This window comes from Gymnoscopelus microlampas (genome assembly GCF_963454915.1).
Source record: "Gymnoscopelus microlampas genome assembly, chromosome: 16".
Lineage (NCBI taxonomy): Eukaryota > Metazoa > Chordata > Actinopteri > Myctophiformes > Myctophidae > Gymnoscopelus > Gymnoscopelus microlampas.
The window spans coordinates 33,590,206-33,607,806 of NC_139953.1; the positions used below are offsets into that span (position 1 = coordinate 33,590,206).

The 17,601-nt window shown below is 40.7% G+C and overlaps 2 protein-coding genes across 3 annotated transcripts; both read right to left on the minus strand.

Moving 5' to 3' along the window:
• Nucleotides 1-71: 71 nt before the first annotated feature.
• Nucleotides 72-11,201, minus strand: traf3ip2a (TRAF3 interacting protein 2a). 2 transcript variants are annotated; one of them, XM_084081964.1, is made up of 10 exons: nucleotides 11,142-11,201; nucleotides 10,576-10,627; nucleotides 10,095-10,475; nucleotides 9,579-9,723; nucleotides 8,698-8,885; nucleotides 7,864-7,952; nucleotides 7,280-7,348; nucleotides 6,561-6,665; nucleotides 3,191-3,265; nucleotides 72-2,216 (listed from the first exon to the last, which is right to left on the minus strand). In XM_084081964.1, exons 2-10 carry the CDS (start codon nucleotides 10,589-10,591, stop codon nucleotides 2,070-2,072), a joined length of 1,215 nt encoding a protein of 404 aa, XP_083938090.1. In that variant the 5' UTR covers nucleotides 10,592-10,627; nucleotides 11,142-11,201; the 3' UTR covers nucleotides 72-2,069. The 2 variants fall into 2 exon arrangements, with proteins under 2 accessions (XP_083938090.1, XP_083938091.1); XM_084081965.1 differs by lacking the exon at nucleotides 11,142-11,201 and adding an exon at nucleotides 10,916-11,122.
• Nucleotides 11,202-11,871: 670 nt separating this feature from the next.
• On the minus strand, nucleotides 11,872-14,191 carry LOC311062955 (putative G-protein coupled receptor 139; the record flags this gene model as incomplete). The annotated part of the gene is made up of 2 exons (XM_084082175.1): nucleotides 11,872-12,956; nucleotides 14,110-14,191. 2 exons carry the CDS (start codon nucleotides 14,189-14,191, stop codon nucleotides 11,872-11,874), a joined length of 1,167 nt encoding a protein of 388 aa, XP_083938301.1.
• Between the last annotated feature and the right edge of the window lie 3,410 nt (nucleotides 14,192-17,601).

Consider the following 17,601-nt stretch of genomic DNA (forward strand, 5'->3'; position numbering starts at 1 on the left):
AAATCCCAGTCAAGGAACATTTTTCACACAACTTATGAAACCCATCTCCTTAATAAATAATAGTGTATAGACAATCAGCAGAAACAACCACATTTGTGTGTTCATATATGTTTACTCTTTCTCTTTGTTCTATTTGGACAGGTCACCCAGCTCTTAGCTGTTATCCAGAGGCACAGCCCCACTTTGCCCTAGTTAATCACTCACTTTGTTGATAAGCTGACATGTTCGGTTCAACAAGCCAGACCTACACGAAAAGGCACTTTCTAGCTCCCTTCACAGCCAGGACTGGACAGAGAGGCGGGTGTATACAAAGAGCAGAACAAAACAAAGCACAACAGAGCAGAGGCCTGCATTCTGAAACTGTTTTAGTACATAACTGAGTTGTGTCTGTGTTCTGGTAGTGTTTCTCAAACATAGGGTCGCAACCCATTTTGGGTCATGATTAAATATCTAATTTTTCAAACTGTTCCTTCAAAAATATTTAAAAAATATATATTCTTTCAAGATTTTCTGAAATATTCATAGAAAACATCAATTTTCAAAAATGCTCAAAAATAGTGAAAATTACAGATCTACAACTCACAATGTGTCGCTGTGTTGTGAGCTTGTGGCTATTTTCACTATTTTTGAAATAGCGATTCATTCATTATGTGTTTTTGTACATTTGGGGAAAAGGGTTGGAATTGATTGATTGATTGACAACAAGCATAATGCACAAATGATGCATGGAAACCCCTGTTCCATGGAGATAGCAAAGATGAAACCATCATTGTACAAATACATCAATAAATATGCAAGGTCACTTTGTGAATGTTAATGCCAACAGGCACTGTAGAGGTTCAAGGTCTCTTTGCAAACACATCTGTAGCCTACTTATGCCTGGCAGGTTTGGACCGGATAAGGGATAAGGGTACTATGTCAAGTGGTTCCAGTGGATTTATTGGTGCTGGACAAATGTTTGTAGAGAGCACTATTGTGCGTTTGCTGATAACAGCTTATCAGAGTTCCTTTTACAGAGTGTGTGCATTTTTTTGTTGTAGATTTGGTAAATTAATTGACAGAACCAAGCACCCTGATTGGGCAATGTAGCCTAACTCAAGCACACAGTGTAGCCTACTTCCTTTTCCTGCTGTATCAGTTTAAAAACACTTTCAACCTTTTCTTCACTAAACTTGTAAAAAACAAACAAACCAAAAAATCTACAGGTGTCATATTACCAAATGCTGCATAAAGAAATATATATATCTGCCACAAATTGTCAAATGAGACCTATCAAACTAAGGGTATGTAATAATTGGTTAGAACATACTGCCACCTTGTGGCTGTTCAATTGCATCACAAGGACAGATGTGTCTTCTTCATTGAACTAATACAATTAAGACTAAAGGATTGAGACGTATTTCAGTTGTTCAAAGAGATCATAATGCATACATGTATTACACATCAACGGCAAACAAATACGAATGTTCAATAATAAGCATCCAAACAAAACCACTGTCTCAGTTACATGGTCCCATCATGAATCCTGTGGAAAGTGCTATATATACAACAGGCATGTTAGTTTTTAATTATTTTTTTTATAACAGAATCAATGTTATCCTTGTTGGCTCATGTAGGCAATATTTATCTATGTATGTCATCTTTCTTGCAACCTTGTTTAATTTCCCTACATACGTCGCTGTATGACAAATAGTGAAAATAGAAAATATACAAGCTCATAGATCTGCTATTTTTTGACAATTTTGAAAATACAGATTTTCTTATCTGTTACTGAAAAACTAAATTTAAATAGAAATCTTTTGAATTTATTTTGCCTCTAATGCCAAAATAGAGTTGTTAACACAAACAACAATCTATTGAATCACAATCAGTGTGTCAGTGTGCATACATTACAGGATCACAGGATCACATCATGAGTTCAGGTCCGACTTGGGACCCGTGTGACACGAGTTATCTCCTCAATCTACCTCCTCTTTCCAGTCTCTCTCTGCTCGCCACTGCTGAAGCAGGACTCCTCACGAATAATCTCCACGTCAAATAGCACTGATCTTTGTCCCGTCTACTAGTACTCATAAGGGTCGTATGGTGAGGGTGAGGTCTTTGCCCAGTTGGGGGGCAATGTAGCGCTCCTCTCTAAGCAGCCTCAGCAGCAGGTCCTGAGTGTCCTGAGGCCAGCGGTACAGCCTGGTGCTCTGGAGCCAGCTGGGAACATGCTTCTGTAACACACAGGTGCACAACGGTTGATTTAATCCATTAAGAACTGAGGCAGGATTCTACAAATGCCTTCGAAATCAGTAGTTTTCACACTTTCAAGATTTTTCAAAAATAGCAGATGTACAAGCTCGCAGTGCGGCACAAAGTGACGCGCTGTGAGCTTGTAGATCTGCTATTTTTTAAAAGCCAACGCAAAAATCTAAAATGACACAGATGCTTTCCATGTTTTTTAATCCACTTCACAGTCATTTGAGTCATTATAATGTGTATCATCCACATCATTATCCACTTAAGCCCTACATACTTCTTTGTAAAATAAATGTCAAAATAGCCAGTCTACATGCTTAAATCTGAGTTTGTATATCTGTTCGATATCAAAAAACAAAGATTTTGACAAATTATGAAAATATTCCCAAAATAGAGACACCAGGGTTAATATTCCCACATACTGTATTCCCACTGGTCATAAAAATAAATGACTAGAGGTGGATATTGACATCAAAAGCAGAGGTTGGATGGAAGCATGGATTTCCCAGCCTCCCCCCATCAAACCCAACCCTGACCTTTTGTATGAGCCTGGAAGAAGGAAACAACACTGAGAAAACAAACAAAGCAGACGCGACTTGAAGGAGAGGATGGGATGAAGAGTGACACAGATTTGCTTGTTGTTGCAATGTATGTTTACAAACAAATGCTACTCTGTATGCGTTTTTATGTGTTAATGTTTTATCCAGATCAAATGAATGATCTGGATAAAATCCATGCACGCAACATGGATGGGAGAGTTAGATTTATTTCAGTTCAAAGACAGATTACTGCTGTTCATAAACTCGTAATTACAACAGAGGGTATTAGTAGCTGAGTTCATGTGATGATCAAACCATATGGTGGGGGATCATCATCATGGTGAATAGTTGTCTCTCTCACCAGTTTGTATTGTAATTATGTTTCGAATGGCTATATTTTACACACTCACCTTGGTTGCCGAGGGAAACAACACTGGAACCAGTCTGAAATTCAGGCAGCGTTGTTGGATGAACTCATTTTGAAGCTGAACCAGGAAGAGAATAGTTAGAGATCATGGTGTTCTACTTTCATAAGTTATGCTAACTAAACTAAAACAAAACTCTCTGGACACAGAGAGATGAGAATGCTAGCAACACTGTCTTACTGTACATACATAGATACATACTAAGTCTAGTGGTGTCCTGTTTATAATCCTACCTCTGAAAGAAACTGCTCAGAATTTAGCATGAAGTATTTTATTTCCTTTTCCGTGACTTGAATACTCAAGTCAAGTTGTAGAGTAAAAGATCAATGCTTTGAGTTAGAGTTAATTAAACTTTGTGTAGTGCGTTTGATGAAGAAAAGCGTGCAGGTGCTGTAGCGACACTAATGGAGGACAAAATGAACAAGAGGGACCATTAGACAGTATATGACCAAAAGTAAGTGGGAACCCTTTCTATTATGTTTCTAATTAGGGCCCTTTGTTCAAGCATTAGTGACGTCATTAGCTTTAATGAGGTCAGACACTTTGTGTTGGGTGGTTGGGCCTGGCTCGTGTTTGGAGTTTCAGTTCGTTCCAACAGTGATATTTTTGGCGAGGAGATTTGGTGTAGAGCAGCGGTTCTCAACCAGTGGTCCGGGGACCAACAGTGGTCCTTGAGGGGGTTCCAGGTGGTCCCCAGCTAAATGATGGAGAGTTGGTAACCAAATGGACCCTTATAGATCTCTTGAGAGTTACAATATTGTTAAACATCTGCATTACTTAATTTACAAGAAGTCTACACAATTAGAGAATGTAGAAGAATTGTTATTTTTGATCAATGTTTGCCTGTTATCTCTCCTATGGTAGCCTACCAACAGCAATACAGAAATTGTGGCCAGTGGCAAGTTTTGGATCTGAGAAGCTAAATCTCGTCAAACGGTGGTCCGTGGCTCAAATGCTGAATAAATAATGGACCTTGATATGAAAAAGGTTGAAAACCACTGGTGTGGAGGAAAAAAAGCGGTCCAAGTACAGAACCAACTCAGGTCAGTTTGACTAAGTCAAGCGAGGGTTATGTGGTTAAGGCCAGGGCTGAGTCTGTGCTGTTCTTCCTCACTCATTTCAACAAAGAATTTTGTGTATGGGGGAGTGTGGGTGGGCACGGGGGGATTGTCATCCTGAAACAGGAAACGGCCTTGTGCAAACTGTTGCCACAGAACTGCAGCATTAAAGACGAATGAAATGGCACTATGCTATGTATACTATGTATACACTTACGTACATATCTGCAGTTACGTGATGTCTCTCACCTGCACAAGAGCCTGAGATTCTATATCTGCTGCAATTTGTATCTGCTGCTAAATGCTGTCACAACTTATATACAAGAAGAATATTTTGCCATGTGACCGCATGTGTATTTGACGTTGTATATTTGACATTGAGCCTTCTACTATTTTATGCCTGTGAACTTGTGATGTGACAAAAAAGTTTAAGTTGAACATTTCTGTTCACTGGAACAAAGGGAACCAAATAGAAACAGTTAATAGAAAGCATGTACAGTACACCTCTTTGGTCATGTAGTGTACAGTATGACATATTTACCAATTTGACAATATACTCTAACATTTCAGTGTTTCCTTTGTATCACACACAGATGTAGCCTATTGTTTCTTTCAACCGCAACAATAGCTCACAAATCTGATGGTTTGTGGGCCTTGACACAGTCACCAGTGGTGTAATGTAACTATGGAGCCTACATGTACTCAAGTACTGTACTTAAGTACAATTTCGAGGTATTTCTTTTACCTTCTTCAGTATTTACAATGTTCAATACTTTTACTTCTACCCCACTACATCTCAGAGGAAAATATTGTACATTTACTCCAATAAAATTACATGAAAACTTTAGTTACTAGTTACTTTGTAGATTTTAAACACACTAACCACTTCAGCCCTATATGCCATAATACGCTCATATTGTGAGCTTGTAGATCGGCTATTTTCAAAAAATAATGTATACATTTTGAACTTTTGACATTCTGCACAATGAGTACTTTTACTTTTGGTACTTTAAGTATATTTTGATGCCAATACCTTTGTACTTTTACTTAAGTTCATTTTGAATACAGGACTTCTACCCGTAACAGAGTATATCTACATTGCAGTATTGATACTTGTAAAACATGTGAGTACTTCTTCCATCACTGCCAGTCATACATTTACTGGAAGTCTGCCTGACGCACTGTAATGACTGTTTGACGCGCAGAGACACAACGAGATTGAACCTTGGTCTGGGGGATGGTGGGTGCAGTCAGTAATAGACTATTACTGACATATGAAGTGATTTGTTTGTTTAAAGTCCCATGAGGTCATTTCCTCATTAGCCTATTGTGTGGAGGAGAAGCAGTGGTGGAAAAAGTACTACATGTTTTACTTTAAGTAAATGTATCAATACTGCAATGTAGAAATACTCAAGTTTTCAAATAATTGTAGTGGAGTAAAAGTACAATATTAGCCTCTGAGATGTAATGGAGTCGAAGTAATAGTATTGAAAATTGGAAGTAAAAAGAAAAAATTCTGTAGCCTACAGAATATGCAATGACACTGCTGTGCCACCGGAGGGTGATATTTCAATAACAATTTCCATGCTGTCAACAAAGGGCAGAGTTGTGATTTAAGCCTCATTGTGAAAGTGAAAGGTAACATCATGAGGAGGGGAGTTTCCACAGTTACCCAACAGCCAAGAAAATATTAAAATATAACATTACCTAGAATTGAGACAAATCTACCACATTATTGCAATGACAGTAAAGACAATTGCCTCAGTGGCAATGTTATATTGTTAATATTTCCAGGTGGACATAACCACTGAAGCCCTATTATATACTCTCTTGTACGATAGTGTCGTACAGCGAAAATAACTGATTTATCTATGAGCTGACTGACAACACGCCATGATGCAACATGTCAGCTTGGAGATCTGCTATTTTCATATTCAAGATTATGGAAAGCTTAACATACAGATTGAAAGTAAAGGAAGATCTCTTTGCAAAAAGATGGGAAAATGGCTAATGTATAAATTCAATAAAAGAGAGACATGAGGGAAAGCAAAGAAAAGAAAAGGTTCTATGTACCCCCATAGAGGATTTGTCTAAGTGAAATAAGTTTTACGTTTTTTTTGTTTATATGTAAAAAAAAAAAAAATGTTTAAGTTTGTTGTGTAATCATATGCTTGTAAAATTTCAGAAAAGACAAGAAAATATCAATTGCTGATTTTCCCTTGTATACATTTAGAAATGTAGGCCTACACAGGGACAAAAGTGGTTAAATGGTTAAATGGTTAAATGTTTGTGGTTACCTGATTGTGTATGTACTTGGTGTGGAGGCCGTGCTCATCTTCTCCGGCTCCCTCCACATCCATCTTGTACATCGGGCTGATGACCACGATGATCAACACCGACTTCTGTAACAGAGACCATCTGGCCATCAGCTTATTCACACTGCATGACCTCACTGATGCCCATCAACCTGCCCTTGAACAAGACACCAAACACCTTCCTGACAAAGTCACTCTGGAGCCCAATGTGTGGAACAGTGGTTTTCAACCTGTGGGTCGGGACCACATGATGGGGTCCCAAGATGACAGTGAAGTGACAATTTAAGGACTTTTAAGATATTTCAAATACCTAACAAGAATAAGAAATGAAATGAAAAAAGACAATTACTGCATCATCAATTACGGCAATTTTCAGTTAAATGTGCCTCAACTCCTACAATTCCAAGTGATTTTCAGTGTGGGGGGTCCCCAGTTCAAATATGATTATTTTGGGGGTCCCCAGTTCAAATATGATTATTTTGGGGGGTCACAGCCTGAAGAGGTTGAGAACCACTGGTGTAGAATAGAGATGCCAATAGATACCATGTTGTCTTGACTAGCAGACTAGCAGCTTTGGTGTCTACTGGCCCTGATATAGCGTAATAAAACAAGTCAGTTTAGTTATTTGATCAAATCGGTGCACGTAAAGCACTCATTAAGATTACAGACAGAGCTTACGACATGTTAGTGCCTAGACTTACATCTTTCAGAAAGCTGTCCATCCATTTGGTGATGTCCATTCTTCTGATTGGATTATCAAAGATGTCAATCTATAGATTAAATAAAAAGGTATGAATTATGTTGTTTGAACTAGAGCCTGACCAATGTCAGATGTGTGGGTCTGATGCCAATCCCGGATTTGGAGAGTCCTAGACCACCGATTACCGATGCTTTTGACTGATTAAAAAAATAGTATCTTGAAAAACATTTAACTTATAAGCACAAACATCTATAAAAATAAGCACAAATAAAATTTTGATAGACACAAAAACACAAACTGAATCTTATTTAATTTACCCACTTAAGCCCTATTCACAAATTCTCACGAACAGTCGATCTGCTATCATTGATTTCTTTTGTCTATAATGACATGCCCAAAATAGGGACGCCAGGTTGAAAGTGGTTAAAAATCAGCACACATCGGCTGATAGCCTACCGATGTCATCATGAAAGTCAAAAACAGTATAGCTCAACCGATATACGGGTATGGGGGGTCGGGGTCTAGTTTGAAGGGGCCGATGGATGACAAGAGGCACATTGAAGGTAAGGTAAAGGCTGAACCTACCGAAGGGCTGAACCCCTGATCAGAGAGAAACTTGGTGAAAGGTAACATCTCCGCTGCTGTGTCCACTGAATATGTGATGAAAATATTTCCTGTAATGCAACAGATAGTGTCACATTCTGTATGTTTCATCTCTGAGGATTTACACAGCACAACCTCCTCACACTTGTAACATCTTTGCATTTTGTGATCATTCTGATTCACATTCATATTCATTTTACATCTATAGTTTGTCTGGGCTTGCAATGTATTTGATCTCAGATTGTTCTACTGTGGCATTCTTTAAAATAAACTATTCTAAGTCAGTGGTTCTCAAACATTTTCATGTCAAAGACCCCAACATTCTTAAGTATTTGGCTGTGGACACCATTTGAAAAGATCTTGTGCCAGAGACCCACATAATAGAAGATTTGTCAACATTTGTCAAGAATTTTCAACCATTTTTGAAAAACTACAAGCCCACTACTACAAGCTCACAGTGCGGTGCAATGCGATGCGACACATTGTGAGCTTGTGGATAAGTTATCTTTGAACAGCCCAAAAATGAAATAGGGCTTAAGTGGTTAAACTGGTTAAACTCCCCTGGGGGAGGAACAGTTTGAGAACCAGTGATCTAAATAGATTCCAGATTCAAGTGAGTTTATTTGCCATTCACTCATACAGTACACGCAACAATAATTACAATATAACAACAAGATAATAATAATGGTAATAATTGGATGTAAATAAATCTAAAACAAGTACATGTAAAGTAAGACAGGTAAGGGTAAAAAAAACTCTGCAGCAGCAATGCAGAATATGGGGGGAGAATAATTAATAATTCATATTAATCCTTACTGCACTCTGCAGGCAGGCTGATGGTCTTCCGGATCTCCTGTGTTGGTGCTGCTCCTGGACCTGCCTGGTAGGTGGTCACCACACTGACTTCACCCATCACCTCTCTACCAGCAACCACACGCCCGGGCAAGGCCACATTATGAGCATGCAAGTCTTTTATATACAGTTGGTTTTGGTTTATAGGCGGCCTGCAGAAGGAAATCATCACAAAGAATACAATTGTTGTTTTATCCGTGAAGTATGGTTTGTTTTCAATATTATATTAAAGGTATTTGCTGGGCAGTACTGAGGAGGAGAGAGACAAGAAAGCGACAGCAGAAAATAGGGATGACAATTGACATAGATCCTGAGATATAGACAGCAGGTTAAGCCACCAAGGTTTTATTTAAGGGTGGTTAACAGAGTAGTGTGTATTATTAAAGCTAACAGGTGAAAACCTTCACAAGAAGGGACCGCACACTCCTCTGGTCTGATTTAGCTTTTTTATTGTTTGCACAACGCGTTTCGCTTCCGCTTCCTCCGGTGCTAGAGATTTATAAATAGCTCTTGCGCTGACCTGCACCTCCAGTCGGGGTCTAACAAGATGAGTCTTCTTTAGTTTAGTGTGTATTATTCTTTTACATTTCTGACTCCCTTTACTGAACTGGCAACCTTTGACTGCGTCGCAGCCCTCCTCCCGTTACTTCTACACCTATGGATTCAGATTAGTCACACAAATTGTGAATAATTGTGAATATTGAGACTAATCTGAGTCCTACAACCACCCACAGTGTCAGCTGGATAAATCATGTCTCATCCCTGGGAATAACAGGTAATGAACATTCATGATGAAAAGTGAACATCCCTAATGATCCGTTTGGACAGGAGTCTTGTCTCTTTACCTGCATGGTACTGGGTGGTACTGAGGCTGCCTCAGTGGGTCCACATGGTGATTATAGAGATGGTCGTTATGAGCACGAGGGGCACAGTTTATGGGCGGCTGGCATGGGTACGGCCTGGGGCAACACTCACGCATGTGGTGGTGGCCTGGAGAGACCAGGCAGAAGACATGAGGGTACACATGCACGCACATACACACAATATGCATGACAGACAAGCACACACAAAGCTGTAAGCAGCATACACACTCTAATGAACACAGACAAAACATGACAAATGCCAATCTACAAGCTGGCATGAGCCCTTGTGAGCTTGTAGATTGGCTATTTTCACATAATCTTATACTGTAACATCCCAGAATAGGGACACTACTTCATGTGGTTAATCTATTGGGGATAGTATAATATTAACACAAGCTCATTTTGACTGATATTTGTCAGTATTATGTATATATATCATACTAAGAACACGGATGACCTATGATTGATTGTGCCTGTATGTTTGTATACAACACTTACCCTGACCGGGCGGTGGTGGTGGGACACGGTGAATGCTATCAAAGTCAGAAATGAGAGGCAAAGGGGGCTCCAAGCTCTCCATGGCAACAGAACTTGTTGAGTGATTGTTCCTGTAAACTGCCCTCTCGCCGCAAGATCGTGGCCATATATCAGCAGCATAACCCCTCACCATCAGTCCCGTTTGGTTGACCGGCAGTGGACAGTCATCATAGCAGGACTCTTCAGGTTCTGGGTGATGGTGCCACTGGCTCACAGGGGGCATCTCTGTGTTCTTCAGCGGCCCGGAGCACTGCTTGCAAGGATCAATCAGATCCAGTGTGGATGAGGACATACTTGTAGATTCATCTGTCTCCACTGGAATGCTGCGGTGAACGCAGACTTCTGAAAATGCCAACAGACACGGAATCACAAAACAGTCTTCCCACTGCCCTTGTCAAACATTGTCAAACAAATTTACAATACAATAAAATATCATAAATACCTTTTTGAGAGTTCATTCTTTCACAAAGTAAAGGTTCTTTTAGGCACGATAACTGAAAATAAAAGCAAGGTTGTACAAACAAGGCAGATCTTTGCTATCTTTGCTTCGCTTAACACGATATCAAAAAGACAACTCTATAGTATACTGTACGCATATATCATAGCCTACATAAACAAATGGCATAACTCCAAAACTGGAGGGATTCAAAGTAGTCAGTTCTGTACAAATGAAATCACAATATGATCACAGCAAACAGGTAAAACCTGCCGATGCATGTCAATAAAATACATAAAACGACAGTCTTTCAGACTAGAATGCTCTGTTCTAGAATAGGACTTACATGTTCCGATGTATTTTGTGTAGAAAAACAACAAACACTTCAAAGTTTCCCACGTTGGAGTATAATCTCCTGTATCGACGTGATACATGCACACCAGTACAAAGGTCAGAATCTAACACTACACTCAAGTAGGTCAACTTTGACAATGTAAAACCAAATTAAAGCCATGCCATAGATTGTCTCATAAAGAATATGACTATTGTATTGCCAGTTTTGCCACACCTACCTTTCTATGATCAGTATCATATCCTTCAGCCAAGTTGCAAACCGGTTCTGAGGCTTTACAGGAAGCATTCCCAGTATTTGTTCTCTTGAGATATGAGTGTGCAAGGCAGGGAAGTCCCTTCGAACCAGTTATGCAAATAATAAGGCGCATGCATCCACATCTACCAATCAGGACTGTGTTTAAAGCAAAGCAAAGATATTCAATTTACGAGAACCATAACACTAGACACATAAAATAACACACTTTAGGTGACAGGTACATGTAATTTATAATTTTGTTCATAAATATTTCCACTACTGATCTTGCTGTTTTCACATATTCATGTGACCACACCCACACCTTTACAGCTGTGTGCAAACATTAGTGTGCAAACATTAGTTTGCACACTAGTTTAGCTTAACTTTAGTTTGATTTTAAAGCAGTACATTTGATTTTTCACCTCCACTGTGATTTCCTCTCACTTTACTAGAACCTCAGCAAGCACAGAACTGTTATGAAAACATTATTGTTATTGGTTATTATTATTATTTGAAGTTTCAGTTCAAGTTTTCTTCACCTTCATTGAACTTAATGCGGGTTTTACTGTATGAAAAAGTCATTTTCAGACCCATCTTCCATGTGCCTTGTAAAGATATATGGATGCTGTGTCCTTTCCATGTTCAACTCTTCATGTTTCCATGTTCATTTCACTCAAGAACTAGTGAAAACCATAAATAAAAATAAAATAGTTTTACGATTCCCGTGGCTTTTGAAGAACCTTTGGTCGGTTCTTTTCGTTCCAGCTCTCCTCTCTGTATTTGATGTTGGTCAGCACCACAGCGACAGGGTCTCTGGCTGTCGCCCGCGGCGGCAGCGGCGGCGGCGGCGAGGCCCTGCGGACGGAGAACACCTTCATGGTGGTGTGCGTGATGAGGGAGCCCAGCTCGCGCGTCTTGGGCTTGCACGTGACCACCTGGACCAGCTCCTGCCGGAAGCGCCGGCTCACCACGCAGTAGAGCAGGAAGTTGGTGGTGGAGTTGAGGTTCTGCAGCATGTTGGCCACGTCGCTCGCCACGTTGATGGGGATGCTGTAGTCGTCGCGGTCGAACGCCTCCCGGTTGTACTTGGTGCGCAGGATGCAGTAGGTGACGAAGCGCGGCACGCTGAGCACCACGAAGGCCCCCGACACCGTGCCCAGGAGCAGGATGGTCCGCCGCACCATGCCCCTGGCGCTGCGGCCGCGCATGACGCGGCGCTCCTCCTTGGTGAACAGCTGGCTGGCGCGGCTCAGGTGGTAGGCGATGAGGTAGTTGAAGACGATGACCAGGACGATGGGGATGCCCATGGAGAGGAAGGTGGTGATCCACACCAGGACCGTGGTGTAGGTGGCGTCGCGGTAGTGGCACATGAGCAGCGTGACGTTGGCGCCCCCCACGGTGGCGTTGACGGGGGTGACGTCGTTGATCCAGGCCATGGGCACGGAGGCCAAGTGAGAGATCACGATGATGCCCCCGCAGGTCATCCTGGTGATGCGCGCCTGGGACAAGTGCTGCTTGGTGGTCGAGCTTTTAAGGACCAGGTAGCGTTCTATGGTGAAGACCACGACGATCCACGAAGAGCTGTAGAGGGACCCGTACTGGAGGATTCCCAGAATGCCACACAGGGGGTCGGAGTTCCAGAAAGGCCGCACCAGCCAGAAGGTCAGGGTCAGGTCTATCAGGTTGACCCACACCAGGTAGAAGGAGTCCACCACAGCCAGGCAGCTCAGGTAAACGACGGCTGAGTCGGACATCCCGCAGTTACGGAAACAGATCATGTAAAAGGTGAAGAGGTTGGCTGGAAGGTAGAGTGGAGAGTGGGAATAAGACATGAACACAAAACAGCTTGTTCTACCAAAAGGAGAAATACATAAAAAAGCAATAATGAATTGGATATAAACATATCCAATTTGACTGTGTGTGTTGTGCATGACATCCACAAGGCCCACTGCCTCCATCTAGTGACTTTACAGAAATATAGCACTGGCGGTAGAACATAATGTATATACTGTATATTTACAGTTACTCTACAAATGGTTTATTGGCACAATTCACAAACTGTCAGCTGTTTGCAATAAACAAATGAAACAAGAACAATTTAAATAGCTCAGCCTTGACATAACTAACATTTCAAGTGGTTTCTCCAAATTCAACAAAAAATGCCACTTTCAATGACTACTGCAGTTTCAAAATTATTTATGACAACTAAAGCGTCGTTTTAGTACTTATTAGAGCAACCTTTTGCTCTTATGACCTGCTGCAAATGTGATGCAGAGCCTAAAACCAGCTTCTGGCAGTGTTCCTGAGGAATCTTATATACACATGCCAGACCATTGGTATGGTCCTCTAAGACCATGCTGGAAGGTTTGAGTTGTTATATGAGTATAGTTCTAGGAGAGAGCTTTCATATGGGGTGTTTCGGTGAAAAACTTGAACCCTAGCGTCCCTATTTTGCAGGTGAACATTCAGCAAAAATAGCAGATCTACAAGGTCCCACATAGTCACACATTGTGATATTGTGAGATTGTGAGATTATAGATCAGCTTTTTAGGCAAAGATATATAGTGTAGAGGGAAAACAGCAGGGGGCCTAGACTGTATAGAGTCCTGGGCAATTAAGGTCAACTAAGTATAGGGTTTAAGTGGTTAATGACGTGCAGCAACATTCATCCTGGACTACAAAATCTATATTCTAGGCGTAGCGGTCTGGGCACCTAGGCTCCAAAGTAGCGGGTTCGAGTCCCAATCCCGACGGCCTTTGCTGCATGTCACTCCCCATTTCTCTCCCAATCTCCTGTCAACCTACTATCCTATCAATAAAGGCATAAAAAAGCCTCCAAAAAATCTTAAAAAAAAAAAAAAAAAATCTCTATTCTACAAATCCTACTTGTCTTCATATAAATAAATCAACCACAACCGCCATGTCATAAAACAATACACAAGGACATGTACCTGGAATACCCATAATGCACAGGAGTGGGTAGTAGACCTTCTGGATATTTACGAAGACGACAGAGAAGTCAGAGTCTTCCATGATTCACTCAACACCAAGCAACAGCATACACGGTAATACCTGCAATAAAGCCATTAGGGAGCTGGAGGGGATGGCAGTATTGATGGGAGAGAGGAGAACAGCACATTAGACAAATAGCCTACTGATGAGGAGTTACATCATAGATAAATCACTGCACCATTTCACTTTGTGCGGGACAAAACGTTTAGAGGTACATTGTAAACGAGCAACGTTTCGAAGCAGTGTGTCCTCCTTCATTGTTTGGTATAAGTAAAGCATTACATGTGCCGACGTCTCAGTCATTTGAGGGAATTTTGGCAAGAAATGTGACTAAATATTCTGTTGTTTTGGTCATAATGCTCACTTTGTCATCCACAGTAATGTATTACATTTGCCATTCCCCTACCTCTCCACTGACTCACTGTCATATCACACGATTACAGGTGTATTCTGTGCATGTCATAATATAGGTGAGCATTTGGAATGCGCTGTGAGCTTGTGTATGGGCTATTTTCTGCGAAGACATTTGGTGTAAAGAGAAAGAAAGGAGGGGACGGCGTATAGACCCCTTGGAGTGGTTAAAAACATATTCAAGAGCAGTTTCAAATGTACTTATATACAGTTATACAGAAGACAACAAACTCATTATTACCCAAATAGTCAGGAACCTGCATTGCCCTAGTCAAATAAATATTGTCTTATTTAATACAACAGCTACTATATGAGTGAGTTGAGTTTGTTACTTACACAGAGGTGCATGCCAGCTGGTTATAGATCTCCACGGGGAAGGCAGTCCGTGGTCTGTGATATGAGGAGGAATGGATGATATGACCACAGCTGGTACTCATATACTGTAAATCCTCCCCTCTTCTTAGAGGAGGGTGTTTCTATACAAGGTCAAATCACCTGATCTACGAATACTGACATTTTAAGAGTGTTGTTTGGGAAAAAAGTATTTGAATTTTTACATTATATTTGTAATTGCCATCATTTAGCACCTGTTCTGTAAAACTTAAGACATACGGTAGTTTTAAGAAGTCACATCACTTCATAGACAAAGAGACAGGTAGAAACATCATGACAATATATTGTGTCATTTTGAATTGTGGTTGATACAAGATAAGTAACAAAATAAGGGTAAAGTTAAGCTAAGTGGAAAATATAGAGGAGAGAGATATATTTCTTTAAGAACTGAGTTTGCATTATATATCAGTACATAGTAACATAATCTGTTGCTGAAGCTAGAATCCCCATGGAAATATCTGCAACAAGCATGAAACACAGGTTCAAATACAAGTGCAACATGAATGCTACAGAAACTCTTTCCCAACTCAACTTAAAACTATTTACATAACAGTTAACAGTTACCTAACACACGCTACTTTAGTACTTACCGTACATATTGTGATCTCTAAGCATATCAGCAAGTAAGGTTACTTGTTGTAGAGAAACTCCTTGCAGTAACCATGTGAAGAGACTGTCTGCTGCATGGCATGGGAGATTTCTACACCATGCCTGGGCTGGAGTTGCTATAGCAATTGATTGGCTCATTAACTGGTGCACTGCCAGAGCCTTTTCTACAGACTACTAGAGTCAAGACAGACCCTAGCCATCTGCAAGCTAAGAATAAGTATAATTACATTTTTGTTTTGTTTCCTGGTATGGCTCATTATCATTGGTTAGTAAGAACAAACTCCATAAAATTATCAATATATCAAGCAAGATAGCTGGGGTACAACTTGAGAGTATGAGATCAATGTATGAGACCCAGGGGCCGAGTACGTAGGAAGGGGAAAGCTATTGCTAGGGATAAAACGCACCTGTTATACAGTCAATACCGCCTTTTACCATCAGGATGAGGGTACAAAGTACCAATGTTGCAGGCCAGGGTTTCACGGTCGTTTGTCCCCACAAGTATAGGACTTCTGAACAAACAGGCCCTATCTCAGTTCTGTCTGTGCATAAAATGTGTGATGCCTCTCAAACTATGACTGGTAGCCTATTCTATATTCCTCTGTGGATCTGTGTGCTATTGTCAATGTATTGTGTGATCTGTCTATGTATTGTGTATTTATGTGTTGTGATTTGTTTGTGTCCTGATGGCTGCTTGGTGCAAAATTAATTTCCGCAAGGACAAATAAAGTATCTATCATCTATCATCCATCAATGTACAATCTATCATCACCCGTAAATATGAACACACATCTATCTACTATGAATGGATATATGATGTGCTATACAGACTATTTACAGTAGATATGAGGCTGATATAAGTACATTGTCAGCCGGCCTACAACAGTGGGTATATGGCTAATACCCATATACTGTATGTACAGTCTACATTCAGAGATCTCATGACAACAAAGCCTTAATGGACTTTATACCCCCACACCTGCATTGATCCAGAATTCAAACAATAAATGGCAAACACCAGCCTGATGGTGTTTCTCATGGTTAGAGAAGTGAGCTCTTAACTGTGGAGTCAATGTTTGAATCACAGCTCCGAAAAAAAAACATAATAGCCCTTACCAGCCATTAACAGCTAATTGTCAAGGTGCCCTTCAAAAAGGCACTTGACCCCGAAATGCTCCATTCTGAATGTGTTAATGTACGGGAAGCAGTGTATCACAAAGCAAATCTTCCAACAATAAATACATGTTAGAAAAACACAAAGGCACTGCTAAAAGTGCGTTGCCAGCTTGAAGCAGGCAGCATAATTAAAAATAAGTCCAATTCTTTAAGGCTTGCCGAAACCGAAGAAGTTCACTGAGGACAAAATTGTTTTAGGGCATCTGCTGTCTCACATGGAGTTCAACTTGGGTGAACTTTGATGTGGGCCGATGGAAAAACTGTTACTTTTCAGGATTCAAATTCAAAAACAGCAAAATGAGCAGATCTACAAACTCAAAACGCTTCGCGCTGCATTTCGAGCTTGTGGATCTGCCACCTTTGATGCTTTTGTGTGACACTGTAATGATCAAGTAGGGCACTTAATTTACGAAAAAACAAAAAAGGAGATGGGAGGTTTCCACCCGACAGCAACGAAATGTGAATGCTGCAGGGGGGGGCGAATCCCTCGAAGAATACTGCATATGGAAAACATGCAATATTATGGGATATCGGCCAGTCCTAGGGCTACCTGGCACTGTGCGGCAGTTTCTCTGCAGGAGGAATGTAATGTTGCGACCAGCCATTTAACACCTCCTCAGATGGTGGCTCCAGTTCCAGCATGCTGTGGGACAGGAGGACATGTTGGGGAATCTGCTACCGTGTGGTTATACACAGCAAGTGGGACATGCACAAATTAAACTCACACGTACCCTTGCAAGCACATACTGTACTGTACATGTATGCATAATATACCAACGATTCCCAAGCTGAGCCGTGAGGATATTGCAAGTGGGACCCCAAATAGGCAGTAACATTTAAAT